At 52.1% G+C, this 17,734-nt stretch overlaps 1 protein-coding gene across 3 annotated transcripts in view; it reads left to right on the forward strand.

Annotated features, from left to right (window-relative positions):
• TOM1L2 (target of myb1 like 2 membrane trafficking protein) overlaps window positions 1–16,794 on the forward strand; it is a 29,547-nt gene extending 12,753 nt beyond the window's left edge. The window contains exons 8-16 of one of the 3 annotated variants that reach the window (XM_032231186.1): window positions 1,015–1,148; window positions 2,346–2,394; window positions 3,144–3,267; window positions 4,005–4,122; window positions 5,431–5,512; window positions 7,161–7,226; window positions 11,204–11,263; window positions 13,382–13,418; window positions 14,183–16,794. In XM_032231186.1, coding sequence (XP_032087077.1) covers window positions 1,015–1,148; window positions 2,346–2,394; window positions 3,144–3,267; window positions 4,005–4,122; window positions 5,431–5,512; window positions 7,161–7,226; window positions 11,204–11,263; window positions 13,382–13,418; window positions 14,183–14,337 — 825 coding nt within the window. In that variant the 3' untranslated portion in view covers window positions 14,338–16,794. The remainder of the gene's footprint in view (window positions 1–1,014; window positions 1,149–2,345; window positions 2,395–3,143; window positions 3,268–4,004; window positions 4,123–5,430; window positions 5,513–7,160; window positions 7,227–11,203; window positions 11,264–13,381; window positions 13,419–14,182) is intronic. The other 2 variants (XM_032231187.1, XM_032231188.1) reach the window with 2 other exon arrangements.
• Window positions 16,795–17,734: the final 940 nt, after the last annotated feature.

Consider the following 17,734-nt stretch of genomic DNA (forward strand, 5'->3'; position numbering starts at 1 on the left):
CCTAAGCCATGTATGGCTTTAAAGGTAATGACCAGCACCTTGAATTGCGTCCGGAGACCAAAAGGAAGCCAATGCAGCTCGCGGAGGATAGGTGTAATGTGGGTGTATCTTGGTACACCCAATATCACTCACGCAGCTGCGTTCTGGACTAGTTGCAGTCTCCGAACGCTTTTCAGGGGCAGCCCCATGTAGAGCGCATTACAGTAGTCCAGTCTTGGACTAATTTGGCCTCTCTTACTGGGATTTCAGCCCGTTATTCTCTGCCCGGCCTCCTCGGATGACGGAGAGCAAGTCGTGGTCTGTAGGTGCCCCTTTAGTGACTTGCATTGAAGAAACCGAGATAAATGTGTGGTTGGTTGTGGCCCCTTTTAAAAAGGGAGCCGAACAATAGAAGCCACCAAGCCCTGGTGCACAAGGCAACTTCCCGATGCTGCACCAGCCTGTCTCCACTACCTGAGTCCCAACGGCTGAAATGCCACCGCCTGGCTCTAAACTGACGAGATTAAAGCGGAACGTTGGCACACGTGGCCTTCAAGCTGTTGCAGCAGCTGGAGGACCTGAGCGGAGACGGATGCCACGCTCCGAATGCCAGTCTCGGCAGAGGCAGCCCAGGCAGCTTCTCCTTCTCTGAGGTTGGATGCTGTCCACCACTCCGCCAATTCCTCTCTCCACTGGCAGGGAAGCCTCCGGATCCAGGCCAGCTGTTGTTAAAGGTCACCACTCACGAAAAATCCGGTGGGAGGAGCTGGCCTCTCTTGCGGTGAATGTGAGGCCCAGTGGGCAGAGGTGGATCTACTGGAGAGGCTGGGCCCCTTTTGCCGAGGGAGCCGAAACAGCTGACCAGAGAGGCCAGATGTGGGCCACAGCCTCCCTAAGAGACCCCTGGAAGCAAAGCTACCCTCGAAAGGCAGCAGGGCCTCCTCCTCCTGGAGGTGAACATCCAGGCTCCCGCTTGCGGTGCCACCCCTGGAGGCTGTTCCTTGCTCTCAGCCGCCTCCCTGTCTCCTCTCCCAGGAGCTGAACCGCACCTGCCGAGCGATGCAGCAACGGATCGTGGAGCTGATCTCCAGGGTGTCCAACGAAGAAGTCACCGAGGAGCTGCTTCATGCCAACGATGACTTGAATAACGTCTTCCTCCGATACGAGAGGTGCCCTCTCTTTTTTTCCCTTGGAGAAGTTAGATCCCCCGGCACAAGGGCGGGGCAAGCCAAGAAGGCCTCCCCTCTCTAAGGAGACCGCATTGGGGCGCGGGGTGTCCCCTCCAGAAGAGGGGCGGGGTGTGCTCAGGAGTCTTTTCTTTGCCTTTTCTCTACTTCCTGGGGCTTCTCCGTTCAGTCCCTCCCCTCCCAGGAGGCAGAGCAGAGAACTCTCTCGGGAGTGTCAAAGCTGCCTTAAACCACTTCGGCTCTTTCTCGGCTGTTCAGCTGTCAATAATTGACTCTACACTGGTGCCTGTCTCGGTGGGGTGTCATGTGTGTACAGTTGGGGCGCTAGATGTCCGGGAAAAAGCTTCCATGGGGAAAATCATGCATGCCAGCCAGGCACCCAAAAACAGGAACCGGCTGCTGCTACGGATATTGCATTCCAGATGTGGGCCTCGCTCTGCAAAACAGATCACAAGCATTTGATCTGCATTGCAAGGGTCTGATTGTTTGCCTAGAAGCAGATATTTAGAGCCGAGGTGGCGCAGTGGTTAAATGCAGCACTGCAGTCTACTTCAGCTGACTGCTGATTACCAGCAGTAATAAGAGTTCTAATCTCACCGGCTCAGGGTTGACTCAGCCTTCCATCCTTCCGAGGTGGGTGAAATGAGGACCCAGACTGTGGGGGCGATATGCTGACTCTGTAAACCGCTTAGAGAGGGCTGAAAGCCCTATGAAGAGGTATATAAGTCTAACTGCTATTGCTATTGCTATATCAAGTCCAGTTAAGTGCTTCAGCATGCAGGGAGGGAGGAGGAGGAGAGGGGGGGGGAGGCAGGGAGGGAAGGAAGGAAATAAAGACAGATAGAAACAAAGAAGAAAGAAAGAAAGAAAGAAAGAAAGAAAGAAAAAGAAGGAAGGAAGAAAGGAAGGAAGGAAGGAAGGAAGGAAGGAAGAAAGAAAGAAAGAAAGAAAGAAAGAAAGAAAGAAAGAAAGAAAGAAAGAGAAGGGAGATGGGGAAAGAATGGCATATGGGTCTTGTAGTGCTCTCCTGGGAGGTCGGGAGGTCTTACCCAGAATCAACTCTTCCCCCTTTAGCTCCACAGTAATTTCTCCTTCCCATTCCCGCTTTTGGATGAAGACCCACACTCCTTCAAGAGTGCCCCTTACCCTCCTTTTTCCTCTCTTCTCGTCTTCCTGTAGGTTTGAACGATACAGGCTGGGCCGATCAGCACAGAATTCAAGCAACGGAGTAAGTCCTCCCGCCAGCCTTTCTAAGCAGCGTAACAGCTAATGTCTTTCCTTGAGGCCAGAGTGTCCCCTCGTCCCCTAGGAATTGCGAATATTTACCATGAATATTAAGCGTAACGGGTTGTGCCTCTGTTGGCAAAGCAACAGCGGGAGGTCTTCTGGCAGATTGGGAGGAACCCAGCCATTTCAAGCTGATGTGGGAAAGGATAAAATGGAAATACCTAGCTTGGAAATTGCCCGTTTTTGGAACCTCATCGTCCTAATCAGAAAATCAGGATGGTGGCCCAAATGGCTCAATCAAAGTTCAGTCTGTTTTTTTCTGTGTGTAAAATTCTCGGCTGTAATTATTCTCCTTTTATGTCAGTGGTTCCCAAACTTGGCAACTTTAAGACTTGTGGACTTCAACTCCCAGAATTCTCCAGCCAGCTCTGCTGGCTGGAGAATTCTGGGAGTTGAAGTCCACAAGTCTTAAAGTTGCCAAGTTTGGGAACCACTGTTCTATGTGTTGGGAGGGGAGGCTCAGCACTGGTAGAATTCTGCCCCTTTTAGCCCAGATGACACGGCCAGGGAAAGAACGAAAACATCTGAAGAGAGGTTTAAGGGGTGTGGGTGCTTGTGTACACCTCCCCTCCTGGCCGTAACACCCTGGGCTTCCACCGAGCCGCCCGGTGCTGCCTCCGACTCCTGTGATCCACCGGTGATGCCATTGCTCTCGGGTGACCCCTGCTGCTACCCTGTGTGTCCCTGCAGGTTCTCAGCGAAGTGACCGAGGACAACTTAATAGACCTGGGCCCTGGGTCCCCAGCAGTGGTCAGCCCCATGGTGGGAAACACAGCCCCCGCCGCCACCCTCTCCTCTCAGCTTGCTGGGCTCGGTGAGTATTGTAGTTTCCCTTCGTCTCAAGAAGCTAGTCCACAGCGAGGGCCTTTGAAACTGGGGGGGTTGCCAGGTCGGATGCCGGCAGCTCTGTAGGAGGAAAGACCTAGGATCCAACCCTCTGCATTTAGATACAACGAGGCCCTTTTTCACTTGCAACAGATTTGTGCACAATAAGTCTCTGTGATAAGACACAACCTTCCATTACCTGGAGCTCAATCGTCAAACCATGCTGTGCGCAAATCTGCGTTTGTCCCAGTGGGGCTCTTAGACTCAAGATTTACGTCCCATATTACCCTCAAGCTGCGTCTCATTTAATTGATTCCTGGGTCCCTTCTCTGGCTCGGAGACTCCGGCACCGCAAAGAGGCATGGAGGACTGGATGTGGCACCATTTCCTCCTCCTGAATCTGATCTCTCTCTCTCTTTCCTCACCTCCCCAGAGATGCGTTTTCAATCTAAGCTCCTCTTCCAGATCCCGGCGCTGGGCTTGTGACGGGAGAGGAGACCAGACCGGGGGGGGGGGGGGTTCAGCCCTTCTGTCCACGTGAAGGGAAGAAGGGGAGGAAATCTGGCCGCCTTCAGGCTTGGCTGCAGGGAACGTGTGAAGGCACCAAGGCTCACCATTAAAAAACGACCCAGGGCCACTTTTCCCCCCTTTTCGTTCAAAGCCAAACGGTCCCATCTTCCTTCGCTTAGGAGTTCTAGCTTTTTGTCCTCTGTGTCCCCTCCGTAGATTTGGGCACAAACAACGTGAGTGGGGCTCTCAGCTCGCTCCCCCACAGCAACCCCCGGGATGACTTTGACGTGTTCGCACAAACGAGAGGCGTCTCCGGGACAGATCAGCGCAAAACGTAAGTGGGTGTGGCATGGATTCCGCTGCCTCTCCGAAAACGTATTTCTTCTCTGTATTCCGCCTTCATCATTTTTACAATAGCAATAGCAGTTCGACTTATATACCGCTTCATAGGGCTTTCAGCCCTCTCCAAGCGGTTTACAGAGTCAGCATATCGCCCCCCACAGTCTGGGTCCTCATTTCACCCACCTCCGAAGGATGGAAGGCTGAGTCAACCCTGAGCCGGTGAGATTAGAACCGCCGAACTGCAGATAGCAGTCAGCTGAAGTGGCCTGCAGTACTGCACTCTACCCACTGCGCCACCTCGGCTCTTACAAATGAAACTCAAGGTGGTGAACAGATCCAACACGTATTCCTCCTCCTGTTTCCCTCTCAACAACAACAACCCTGGGAGGTGGGCTGGGCTGAGGGAGAGTGGCTGGACCAATGTTTACCCAGCCGTCTTTCGTGCCTAAGGCAGGACTAGAACTCGCCATCTCCTGCTTCCTAGCCAGGTGCCTTAACCACTAGATAAAACTTGGCTCCTAGGACTGAAAGAGCCGCGCAGGCCAAGAGTCGTCCTCTGGGCCCCAGCTTCAAATCCCCTCAGTCAGCAAATGATCAGGCGCCTTCGTTATGTGGCCACTGCGCTACAGCGAATACATCTTTCCTGTTTTAGATAACACAATGGGAGCAGATCTTCCCCCTTTGCGAGAGGGAATTTGGATCGCTGAGTTAGATCGTATTTCAGACTATTTCTAGGCTACTCAGAGCCAATCCAAGTGGCACTGAGAAATCAAAGACCATCAGAAAGGCAGCGTGGGACCTTTCCAGCCGTGCCAGGCCGTTGTTTGGGTGATGTGATTGTCCCCCGCTTTCAGGGCTGTTAAAAACGGAGTCCTCCTGGCTTTCCGGATGAATGGCAGCCTCCAGAGACCTCCCAGAGACTCCGTGGTAGTTAAGCATGAATGATGCTTTCTCCTCTTTGTTCCATTGGCTCCACCCTGTGGCAGATTTAGAGGAGGGGGCAGGGATTTCTATCTAATCAGCTCCCTCTGCCTTAATTGGATTGGCCCGGTGGGCTTCTGGGAGACGCGAAATCCCCAGATTTAGGAGGTAGCGAAGTGCGGCTTTCTACATGTGTGAATTATTCAGCTCCCCATAATCCAATCTTCCCCCGCAGGCAGAAAGAGTTACGTGTGCTGGCATCCGGTGGCTGCACTGGCTGTTTTCCTTCCTTCCTTGCCAATACAACCACCCTGCTTTTGGGTCTCTTTCGCTATTGTTGGTTTCTGGTTATTCCAGCAATTCTTTCCTTTTTGTCCAGCAGGGCAAGGGAGGATCCACCAACGGGATCCACTAAAGGGATGGCACCTGCCCCGGATATCCGGAAACCAAATTCAGGAGGGGTAAGTCTATTCTGCTGTATTGCCAAAGAGGTAGGTAGGGGGGTAGGTGTGTGATGTGTGTGTGTGTCATTCTTAAGCTGAGGACACGGAAGGGCAGTGCGTTCCCTTGTGTGCAATTGTCTGTTTTTTGGGGTACCTGACTGGAAGTGTGGCAGAGCGAGCTGGGGTTGCCTCCTTCTTTGGTCATGGGGTGGGGGCTCAGCAGTCTAGAAGTATTTGGGGACCAGATATCCAGTGGGCCGGTGGGAAACTCTGGAAGACGGCCCAAAGACCCACCTTCTCTCTCAGCTTCATCTGGATGTTGCCATACTTAAAAGAGACCCTGATTTAGTGTGGAGAAATACGGGGTGCTGCTTTGGGACTGAGGCGAGGGGAGTCTTTCTCCCCCCTCCCCCCCCGCAGTCTAGATTAAGTGCTAAGCACAGAGACCTGATTTGTCAACCTCCTCTCCCCCAGGAGGGATTTTCCCCTCCCCTCCCCCAGGGTTTTATACTTTCTCCAGCTGATCATCCCCTTCCATATTCTGGCCTTTGTAGCATCCAAATGCCCATCTATCTCTAATTAATGTTAACTTCATCAGAATAAATGCTTTGTGCTCCCCCCCGAAACACAGTTGGTTCAAGGCAGTGCCCGTGGCTCTGTTTTCTTCCCCTGCCCCCATTTTTATCCTCACCGTTAAAATGAGAGATTTGCATTTGCCCAATCAGCTTTATAGCCAGGATTGGATCCCTCCAGTGGTAATAATCGGTGATAGGGAACCTTTGCTGCCATTTAAGGCCCGGTTCAGACCTCTTGAGTTTGGGGAGAAGAGATTGTACAGGTCTGGAGGGCACAGAGTTGAGCTTCGTGTGTTGTCAGCTCAAAGGGTCTCCTGGATGGAGCAGGGCCGGAGTAGTGAAGGTGTGTCTCTCCCTCCCCTCCTCCCGAGACTTTGCCCACAGGTGAAAACCTTCTTATTTTGCTTCTTGGCTGCCTTCAACCCTTGTACACTGTAGCCATCGCTGCCCTTTCGATTTTCAGCTCTGATACACTTCACCGTGGCTGAAAAATCGGTAAAACCGGGCACGACTTCCATAACTGCCTCGCTCAGCGACAGAAATCCTGGTCCCTGTTACAGTCCTAATCCGAGGCCCACCTGCAGCCTTGGCTGGCCAGTACCCAAAGCATGGCTTGTTGAGAACCTTTGCAAGCAAAGGCGTGGCCCTCTTGGCTCAGGAGGTGGGCACAGGAAGGGGCGCCTCCTCTACCCGAGGTGGCGCAGTGGTTAGAGTGCAGTACTGCAGGCCACTTCAGCTGACTGTTAGCTGCAGTTTGGCGGTTCAAATCTCACCGGCTCAAGGTTGACTCAGCCTTCCATCCTTCCGAGGTGGGTGAAATGAGGACCCAGACTGTGGGGGCGATATGCTGACTCTGTAAACTGCTTAGAGAGGGCTGAAAGCCCTATGAAGCGGTATATAAGTCTAACTGCTATTGCTATTGCTATCGCTACCCTCAGGCTGTCGATTCTTCTCTAGAACCGGGTGGGAGGCCCAAGGCCTTTTCCCCAGGTGCCTGCAGCTGGACGTCCTGCATCTGCCTTGGGAGGGGGGCAGCGTGGGGCGAGTTTTTCTAACCTATGGTAACGAGGCTTTCTGTTCTCAACACACAGCGGAGAGGTAAAGGTGGGAGTTGCCCCATGGAGCCCATAGACAGGTGGCTCATTTCCCAAGGAATGGTGAGCACCATTTTGCCATCCGGTGACCTCCCCTCCCCCCTCCGTGTCGCCCTCACGCCTCCCGGTGTCCCCTTTTCGCCGGCCTCACCACCCGCCCTTCACCTGTCACTCAACCTGTTCAAACAGGACCAGCGTGGTGGAAGTAAGGGGAGGGTGGGGAGATGGAAGGCTGGGCTGCTCGGGGGGGGGGGGGCTGAATGCAGGTAGTCCTCGATTTACAACAGTTCATTCAGTGACCGTTAAAATTCACAAAGGGCGCTGGAAAAAGTGACTTTGGATCCTTTTTCACAGTTAGGACCTTGGAATCATCATCCCCACGGCTGGGTGATGAGAATTCAGACGCTTGGCAACTGGCCCACACTTATGACCATTGCAGCATCCCGGGATCATGTCTTATTTCCCCTTTTTGTGACCTTCAAAGTCAGCGGGGAAGCCAGATTCACTTAACGACCGGGTTACTAACTTAACCACTGCACTGATTCACTTAACCACCGAGGCAAGGAAGGTCACAAAATGGGGCAAAACTCATTTATTACCAAACCTCTCACTTGACAGAAATTTTGGGCTCGATTGTGGTCGTAACTCAAGGACTACCTGTACTTTTTTTCAGACGGGGAACGGGGGTGGCGGTGGGGGGGGGACACAAAGAGACATATTGCTCGCGCGCTGGCCTTGTTTTCCAATACTTGGGTGGATCTCTCCACTGGTCCCTTGTACTGTCGTCCGTCTTTATTTTTTAATTTTTTAATACCTGCAGTTTTGCCTTTTTCCCCTCCCTGGTAAACACAAGTCCTCCGACGTTTGGGGTTCTGCACAAGGCAGCACAAAAGAGCCACGTGAGCTCAGGTGAAAGATGCTTGATCCGTCTCTTCCTCTTCCCCTCTGAGGCCCTCAGGTGTTTTGGACTTCAACTCCCATCCTCCTCTGGGCAGCCCAGAAGCTCCGCATACCTGGGCCGCCCTCAGTTCATCCGCCTTCCTGCTAAGGTTGGGAGGAAGAGGAGGGAAATAACAGCATGGCCTACAAGAGCAGAAAACCCAAAAACAGCAGACGCCTACCTGAGTGTTTTTCAAGCTGGACCACTGGAAGATGCCTGGACTTCAACTCCCAGAATTCCCCAGCCAGCTATGCTGGGAGTTGAAGTCCTCGCGTCTTCAAGTAGTCTAGCTTGAGAAACTCTGTTCTACACTCCCCCCAGCATGCTGGGTATAAATTCCGCCTGGAAGATTCTGCTGCTTTCGAACCATTATTATTATTATTATTATTATTGCAAAGGAAGGAAAAACCCTAAATACAGCTAGGCAGGAAAATGCAGGAGTTAGTGGGACATTATTTAAGTCGCCCTGAAGTTATACATTGAAAGGGGAGTTTCAATAGCAGTCATCCCCAGGCTGCTGATCGCAGCTTCTTTTTTTAAAATCACATTTTTATTGGTTTGTCAAAATATAAAATACAAAGAGAATTTTTTTAAAAAAAGTAATAGAAATCAGGTGGGGGAAGGGAGGAAAAGGAACTGTGAATTTTTGCAGGAGACAAATTCTTAGCAAAACATTAAAGGAGGGAAGGGATTTGGTTTGGAAAAGTGGGTGCAAGCTGTTTAGGGCTGAGGTAGCGCAGTGGTTAGGGGTGCAGTACTGCAGGCCACTTCAGCTGACTGTTATCTGCAGTTCAGCGGTTCAAATCTCACCAGCTCAAGGTTGACTCAGCCTTCCATCATTCCGAGGTGGGTGAAATGAGGACCCGGATTGTTGTTGGGGGTGATATGCTGACTCTGTAAACCGCTTAGAGAGGGCTGAAAGCCCTATGAAGCGGTATATAAGTCTAACTGCTATTGCTATTAGGGGACAGAGTGATAATTAGGGGGAGCTAGACTGCTTGTAAAGAGTCCCTCACCCACCCAAGAGAGAATGGAGGCAACTCCTGACATCTTTTACCTTTTAAATCCCTCGAAAGATTGCACCCTTCCCCACACCAGGTCATCCCACTGTTTCAATTTCTTGGGGAGGCCCTTAAGACAACTATATTTCTCCCCCTGACTTGAACGTTCTGCTCCCCCTCCTCCGTTGTTCCAAGCATCCAGACTGCTAGCTTGTGTTTGTTCAGCTTGGAAAAAAAGGTTACTGCCCCCTTCGCGGACCCTTTAACAACACCCGTACGGAATCGGAGAGGCTGGTGGCTGCCCAGTCTGTCCTTCAGAAGCTCCCCATCCCTGTTTGTTCTTAACACGGACATATTTGACCTCCTCTGTCCAACTAACCCCTAACCATGTTCCCAGCAGCAGAAGCTGCTAGCCGTGTCTCTTTAGGAGAGGCACCTAATAATACAATGGACCTGCCCAAGTGTGCAAGCAGACAGGTGAGACGGAAGTGCAAGGACACAGGAAGAGTCCCTCGCCAAAGGCTGGAAACTTAAAGGATTTAAAGCATGTCGGGTCAGCTCATTCTCTTTTCCAGACAATATTTTTCTACGTGTCTCAGTCTTGATTGCGAGCCCCCTTCGGTTCGGGCACCTCGTAGCCTAGACTCAGCAGCCAAGTGGCTTTGAAGGAGCTTCCTTCCATGTTGACCCTTGACCAACGCATGGAAACCGGCCCCAGCCGTTGCTTCACTGGCTGCGACTTGCCGCACAATACCTGAATCGACAAGCCACGGTTATAGTGTCCGCTCCTCTGTCCAGACAGCCCAGGACTGGAGAAAGGGGAACGTTTGGCAAATGGGGAATGAAAAGCCAGCAATTACAATATCTGACATGGCAAGACACAGGTTTGGGTCTGAAGCTGGAGGATCATTTGATCGTTTCGATGAGCGTTCCGTTTCCAAGCAGGCCTGAGCTGGGGGGGAATCTCATTCTGTGTGGTTGCGGCAGAAGCCAGCTCTGCCTGGCCCAGATTTGGCAAAGATCCGATTGATTTCTCTCTCCCCTCCGCCCCTGATCTGTGTCTTTGAGCCAGACCACCTTGACCAAGCGGGGAATGGACAGAAGGGGTTTTTAGACCTATTCGCACAAGGCAGCCTGCTGGACATGAGAGGCAAAGGACGGGATCACAACTTAACATTGAATTGTTCTTCGGGTTGCGCATCAATTTGGGCGAGAGGCCCTCCCCCCCCCCACCGCTTGACCTACAGAATTCAGATTAAAATCAGCTGCGATATTGATTTAGACCATCGCCTGGCGGCCCGATGTTATCCGCCCTCCACTGTCCTGAGAGGGGGGGGGGGCAGAAGGCGTGTGCTGTGTGTGTCTGCGTGTGTGAATGTGTGTATACGCAGAAGCACCTTACAACTTGTGTGGATCGGAATTTGCCCAGCGAAGGCTTCTTTGTGCCCATGAAAGAGGAACAGGGACGAAAGGAATCTCGGAATTCAGAACCGTCCCACTAAATCCCAAGGGATTTTCGGATGTCCGTGCAGCCGGTCCGAGGTTGACCCTTATGGGCCGGGGCTTCTTCCCCCCCCGTCTTGCTTCTCTCACCCAGCTGCACACTTCGGCACCGTTTCCCAAAGCCTTCGTTCCTGCCCACCCGCTCCCCCTCGAAGGGCATCCTTCCTGCTCTCCTACCTTCCGTTGTGGGTTAGGAAGCAGGTGGCAGCCCCATTGCTCCTGGTTTAGAGGGTGCCCACCCCTCTCAACCGCCCCCCACCCCCCCATTTCACTCATCATAACCTTTCCTGTGTTGAGTTTTGCTAGCCACACGGCCTCGTTTTCACATTGCTTTCTTTGTGGGTGTGCTTTTTTTTTTCCCGTTCGGTTGCGACCCCCACCCCCTACCCCCCGTGCGATGACAGCAGTGCACTTTTTATTTTAATTTTACGACAGCAATGCATCTTACACAGCCTATATTTGTGTTTTTGTTTTTGTTTCTCCCTCTTTTTCCTCTCTTTTGTTCCTTCCTCTCTCTCCCCCCACCCCTCATTCTGGGCCCATATTTCTGGGTGTATTTTTTGGTCTTGTTTTTCCGCCTTTGCTGCCCTGCCTAGATTCCTGTCCCACAATCCTCTGTCATGGAGGACATTGAGGAGTGGCTGAGTACCGACGTGGTAAGAGACTCTCTGGTTCTTCTGCTTTGGTCCTCGTTTGCACTTTAGAAATTTGCCTCCGAGGAGGAGGAGGAGGAGGAGGGCAGGGTGCTGCCAGGGCAGGAGCTCTCCTTTGGCACACGTTTCTAAGAGACTGGCGGTCCTCGACTTACAACCGTTCATTCAGTGACTGTTCGAAGTTACAACACCACTGAGCAAAGCCACTTACGGCCGTTTTTCTCCCCGAAGGACTGTGGCAGCGTCCCCTGGTCACGCCATCCAAACTCAGATGCTTGGCCAGTGGTTCGTATTTAGGATGGCCGCAGCATCCCGGGTGACGTGATCCGCTTTTGTAGCCTCCCGAGAAGCGAAGGCCAACGGGAAAGCCAGATGTACTTGACCATTCTGTCACTTGACTTAATTGCAGTGATTCGCTTAACAAGAGTGGCAAGAAATGTCATAAAATGGGGCAAAACTCAAATATTTCACTTAGCGACAGAAAGGTTGGGCTCAATTGTGGCCGTAAGTCGAGGTACTTCCTGTACTCCTGGGAAAAAAGATGTGGGGTGAAAGGAAGACGGGGGGGGGGGAAGGGTTGGACCGGCAGGTGGGAGACATCCGACATGGGCGGCCTCTGGAACAGATGTGTGCTGAAGGAGAGGGGAGGATTGGCCAACTCCCAGGAACTTGGAAGGTGTGTAAGCAACGTTTCTTAACCTTGGCAATTCTTAAGAGAAGTGGACTTCAACTCCCAGAATTCCCCAGCCCACAGGAAAGTCTAGAGCAGTGTTTCTCAACCTTGGCAACTTGAAGATGTCCGGACTTCAACTCCCAGAATTCCCCAGCCCACAGGAAAGTCTAGAGCAGTGTTTCTCAACCTTGGCAACTTGAAGATGTCTGGACTTCAACTCCCAGAATTCCCCAGCCCACAGGAAAGTCTAGAGCAGTGTTTCTCAACCTTGGCAACTTGAAGATGTCTGGACTTCAACTCCCAGAATTCCCCAGCCCACAGGAAAGTCTAGAGCAGTGTTTCTCAACCTTGGCAACTTGAAGATGTCCGGACTTCAACTCCCAGAATTCCCCAGCCCACAGGAAAGTCTAGAGCAGTGTTTCTCAACCTTGGCAACTTGAAGATGTCTGGACTTCAACTCCCAGAATTCCCCAGCCCACAGGAAAGTCTAGAGCAGTGTTTCTCAACCTTGGCAACTTGAAGATGTCCGGACTTCAACTCCCAGAATTCCCCAGCCAGCATTCGCTGGCTGGGGAATTCTGGGAGTTGAAGTCCAGACATCTTCAAGTTGCCAAGGTTGAGAAACACTGCTCTAGAGTATAGCTGGCTGGGGAATTCTGGGAGTTGAAGTCCAGACATCTTCAAGTTGCCAAGGTTGAGAAACACTGCTCTAGAGTATAGCTGGCTGGGGAATTCTGGGAGTTGAAGTCCACTTCTCTTAAGAATTGCCAAGATTAGGAAGCACGAGTCTATAGAAACACATTGCAAAATACAGAGCAGAAAAATGTTCCAAAGGACTTTTGGCTTAGTGTCGGAATGGGGAAACGTCCTGCCCGCTTCGAAGGACACGGCTGGCTGGGTAGATCCCACGGATCTCTCCGTGCACGATCCTTTGCTTTGGATTTCATCGGAGGAGGGGGGTTGTTCCCCCAGCCCTGTGCTTTTGCCCTGAAGGTGGGGATGCCAAGAAGGGTCCTTGGGAAGAGGGAGGCCCACGGTGGCCCCTTACTCCAGCCCTTTCTGATGGAAGCAGGGCATGAAAGCTGCTGCTTCTGAGACTTCCCAGGATAACAACGAATGGTGGGATCCTGGGGGGATTCTACAGTCAGCCGACCCCTGAATCCGGAAGGTCACTTTTATCCGTTGGAGGATTGATTCTCCTGCGTTGGCAAAGCCAAGCGGGGTCAGAAATCTGTGGGCCACATTTTCTTGCTGTTGTCTTTTTTTAAATCCCGAGTTGGGGCAAGTCGGGGGCTGAGTTTTTGGGAGCATCCTCAGTTGGCTCACCCTGCTGGCAACATACTTACACCCCCCCCCCCGCAGTTCTTAAAGAAGGAAGGGTATAAAAATGGTAAGCTCTCTCTCTCTTTTCTTCCCCACTCCCCCTTTCCTTCTTCCTCCAATTCCAGAAAGGAGATGAGCTGGAAGAAGGCGTGACCAGCGAAGGTACGTAAGCAGCCCAGGGAGCGAGTTGAAAAGGGTGAGCTGCCAGGCGACGGGGGGAAGACCCCTTTCCGAGCTGCCCCCAGCCATGGACCGCAGGGACATCCCGCCCCCCTCCCACAACATCCGAGAGAGGGGAGCTTAATGAAGCCTAACAGGCATGGCCTGCCCCTTCCTCCCTAGTTCTGCAAACTGGATACGTGGGAAATGTAGGCCGGGAAGAAAGACTGGACCGCCCTCTGCCGGAAATGGTGCAGGGTTTCCTGCTTGAACGGGGTTGGACTAGAAGACCTCCAAGGTCCCTTTCAACTCTCTTATTTTGTTAAAGCTTGCAGCCAGCCTCCCATTTCTCCTCTGGGCAATCATGCCAAGCCTTTTCCAGCAGACAGGGCCAAAGCTGACCCCTAGGGCAGCCAGTCACCCCCAACCAGGCACTCCTCGGGCTGTTCTAGGGGGGGATTTTGACAGGGAAGAGTCACGAAATGGCCTTGGGACTCCCAAGGGGGCTTTTTTCTTGCAAGAGGCGGCTGGGTTTTTCTCCGAAGGCCTTTCGCTTCTCCTCCGAGAAGCTTCTTCTTCAGAGCGGAAGAAGCTTCTCGCACGAGAAGCAAAACCTCTTCGAAGAAAAACCGGAAAGTCCGGCTGCCTCTTGGGAAAAAAGCCCCCCTGGGACCATCGTGGGCTGGAGGAGGACGGAGAATCTCCGGGGGGGACATTTGGTCTCTGAGCCTTCAGCAGTTTTTTCTCTCTCGTTTCGAACCTTGCAGAATTCGACCGCTTCCTGGAGGAGCGGGCCAAAGCCGCGGAAAGGATCCCCAACCTGCCCTCCCCTCCTCAGGAGGAGCCCACACCGCCGCCCGCCAACGCACCGCCCAGCAAAAGGAAGACGGAGCGGTCCGAGGACGCCCTCTTCGCTCTGTAGCGGCCCTTTCCATCCCCCCCCCTGCACGGAAGGAGGAGGCCGGGAGCAACCTGGCTAGCCATGGGCCCCTTCCCGTCCCCGGTGGCCCCCCAACAGGTTGCCCTTTTCCCTCCTCCTCCTCCTCCGGGGCTCGGCCCCAATTCCTTAACCTGGGGAGGGTCTTGACAGCCGTTCTACCCCTCGGCTAGGGGTGGTTTCTCCCTTCCCTCCCTCTCACCCCTCTGATGATGCTGAGAGTCCTCCCCCCCGTCCCGTTTTTTCTTAAGTCAGAGATCTGCATGACTACTTGGCACAGGTTCCGTCCCCACTCCCTTCCCAGTCCTGTCCCCCCCCCTCCCCGCCCCCTCCCCTTGCTTAGGCACAATAACCATGCCTTCAGTCCTGGCCTCAGCTCTAGTTAGGAGGCTCCAGAGCCCGGCCTGCGGTCCCTTCTGCTCCGGCCTCCTGCAGAAATCAAAGCAGGCCTTCCATCAGCATCAGCATCAGCGCCACTGCTATCTTCTCCTCTCGTTAGCTCTGCTTGGGAGGTGTTGGGGGGGGGGGGGTGTTGCTACATCAAAGCTACAACGGGAAGGAGGGTCACTTTGGTTAGCCAGGATACCTTCAGGGGTCCTGCGGCTGACGAAGGAGCCTCTCTCTCTCTCTGCAGGCCCCGGCTGCACGTGTTTTTTTCCCTCCCCTTGACCCCCCCCTCCCTTCCCTCTCTTAAGTAGGTCAGAAATTCCGTCCCACCTGTGCGGGGGGGGGGGCAGGCCAGTGTGCCCCTCCTTCCCTCCCTCCCTCTTTACAAGAACGGTATTGATAAGGGAAAAGTCACAGAAAGGGACAAGATTGCACTTTGCACTGGAAATGTTAACCCCGCGCGGCAGTTGTGTCTGGAGGTGTGAAACACTCTGTGTGTGTGTGTGTGTGTATGTGTGTGTGTGTGTGTTACAACCTTATTTGCGTTTTAAAGCACTAAATGGACTATATTATTAGCGGGACTCTCTTCTAAACACTAACAAAAGGGTGGAAAGGCGGGGGGGGGGATGCAGCCCTGCTGGAATGAGAGGGGACTTCTGCCCCCCCCTCTAACTCCAGCATTTCAGCACTGCCTGGTAGAAAGGGGGGGGGCTTCACCGTTAACTCTCCCCTCACCCTGCTGCATCTTACTTTCTCCTGCCGTCTCTCTCTGTAGTCTTTTGTTGAATGCTGCCATATGTCAAACCCGAAAAGAGACCCAATTCCTTCTAGGAAAAACTCATCCCACTCCAGGGAGAGATTGTAGCCTTCTCCCCCCCCCCCCCCCCCGCCTTCTTGGGCTTTATTTTAAGAAAGGGGGAAATGTGTCAAGAGGGCCCATTCCCACAGGGCAGGCTCCAACCGAAAAGTTAAGACTTTTCTAACTCTGCAAAACGAACTGGGTGCTAATGGAATTAAGTTGCATTTAAATGCGTTGGCTCGAAGCGAAAGGAGCATCCTGGCCTCCTTTCACCCATCCAAGTTGGGCACCGTAGGCCGCGGCTGTGCCTTTGCTCCAGGAGAGGAAGAAGCGAACCCTTCCATGCTCCTGGGCAGGGAACCCGCTTGAATTGCCACCTGGCTGCCCTGACTGCCAGCCCGGGACAAGAGGCGGCGTTTTCTTGCCTGTGACACAACCTTTGTCCCAAGATTTCCCCACTGCCAACCGTCGCTTGGCACCGAACCTTTGAGTCCTCGGTCAGCACTCTGGGTGTTTCTGGGTGATCCTGATCAACCCATCAGGGGCCTGCAGGAAAAGCTGCTGGATCCTCCCTTGGTCAGTTAATCTGCAGCCCTTAAGAGAGGCTCCAGTTCCTTGGCCTGCGACCTCCTCCTGGCTCCCAACCGAGAACCGACCCCAAGAAACCAGCTTCTCCCCAAATCTTCGCTCTCCTCCAGAGCACGGGGTTTCCCCCTGGTTTGTCCTGTTTCTCCCCCCACTGACTCCCCCACTGCTAACAGTTCAGAATCTCTTTCCCTGAAACCCTTTTCGTAGCCTCGCCATCTGTATATTTAAAGCTACTTTTTCCTCTAGTTCTGATTTTAAAAACGGATAATATTTATTGACAAACCATACTCAAGCGTTTTCTTTTATTCGAGGGGGGGGACCGTCGACTGGCAGACGAATGGAATTCATTGCTTGAAAGGGAAACGTAAAAAGGTTTAACGGGGTGTAAAAACGATAACTAGCGATAGTTTTAACAACACTGAAACCCCTTTAAAACTATCCTGGCTTCTCTCTTTCTCCTCCTAGTGACAATATACCCGAGAGAGAGAGAGAGAGAGCAAAAACACCTGGAATCTGTTTTTGGTTCTTTTTGCATAAGGCTGTATTAACCGATGTCACTTAACCCTCCTTTCGGATGTCTCTGTGTCTCTGTACATATTTATATATATATTGTTTCTGCATGTCAAAACCGTTCCCAATAAACAGAAAATAGTGCAATCTTAAGAGAGCAACGGCCAATGACTCCCTCTGTCTCACCCGCGGGCACAAGGAGAAACCTGGCGGAAAGATGCAATACGGGTGGTAGTCCTTGACTTACAACAGGTCATTTGCCGACCGTTCGAAATTACGACAGCACTTGAGAAAAGTGACTTCCGGCTGTTTTCAGTCGCGACCTTTGCTGCCTCCCCAGGGTCAGGGGATCTAAATTCACAGGCTTGGGGGGGTGGGTGGTTCACATTTATGACGGTTGGATCATCCCCTTTTGCAACCTTCTGACAAGCAAAACGATACTAGTGATCGTTTTAATGTTGAGTGATACCCAGCCCCGCTTAGATGGAACGGGTGATGTGGAATTTTAATACTGTATTTTTTATTTTTTATTTCTATTTTTAAATGTTTCTTGTCTGTTGTGAGCCGCCCAGAGTCCCCGTGGGAGCGGGCGGCATACAAATCCTAATTAACTTGAAACTATTCCCTCGGTCAACGGGAAATCCAGATTGGCTTAACCACTCGGTAAACTAAGTTATCAGCTGCGGCGATTCACTTAACGACTGAGGCAAGAAAGGTCGTAACATGGGGCAAAACTCCATTTTAACAAACGTCTCATTTAACAATAGAAATTTGGGCTCAATTGTGCTCGTAAGTTGAGGATAATTGTTAAGCAAGTCCATTTTTCTGAACACCCTTTTTTTTAATCAGAAACCAGGAAAAAAAACACCCCTGAAGTAGATAAATCTTCATATATAATTCCTTCAGGATGCTGGTACCTGTCCACCTTAAAGCAAAAAGTCACAACTTCCATTATGCATATATTTCATGCAAATGCATCAGCTTTTTCCTATTTCTTAAGATTCATATTATCAAGAAATTAGAAATAGGAAGAGGAAAATATCTATGGCTGCCTTAGACTGGAAGTTGGGGGGGGGGGGGGGGTTTACCATCTCCACT

The sequence above is a fragment of the Thamnophis elegans genome, chromosome 14 (assembly GCF_009769535.1).
Source record: "Thamnophis elegans isolate rThaEle1 chromosome 14, rThaEle1.pri, whole genome shotgun sequence".
Lineage (NCBI taxonomy): Eukaryota > Metazoa > Chordata > Lepidosauria > Squamata > Colubridae > Thamnophis > Thamnophis elegans.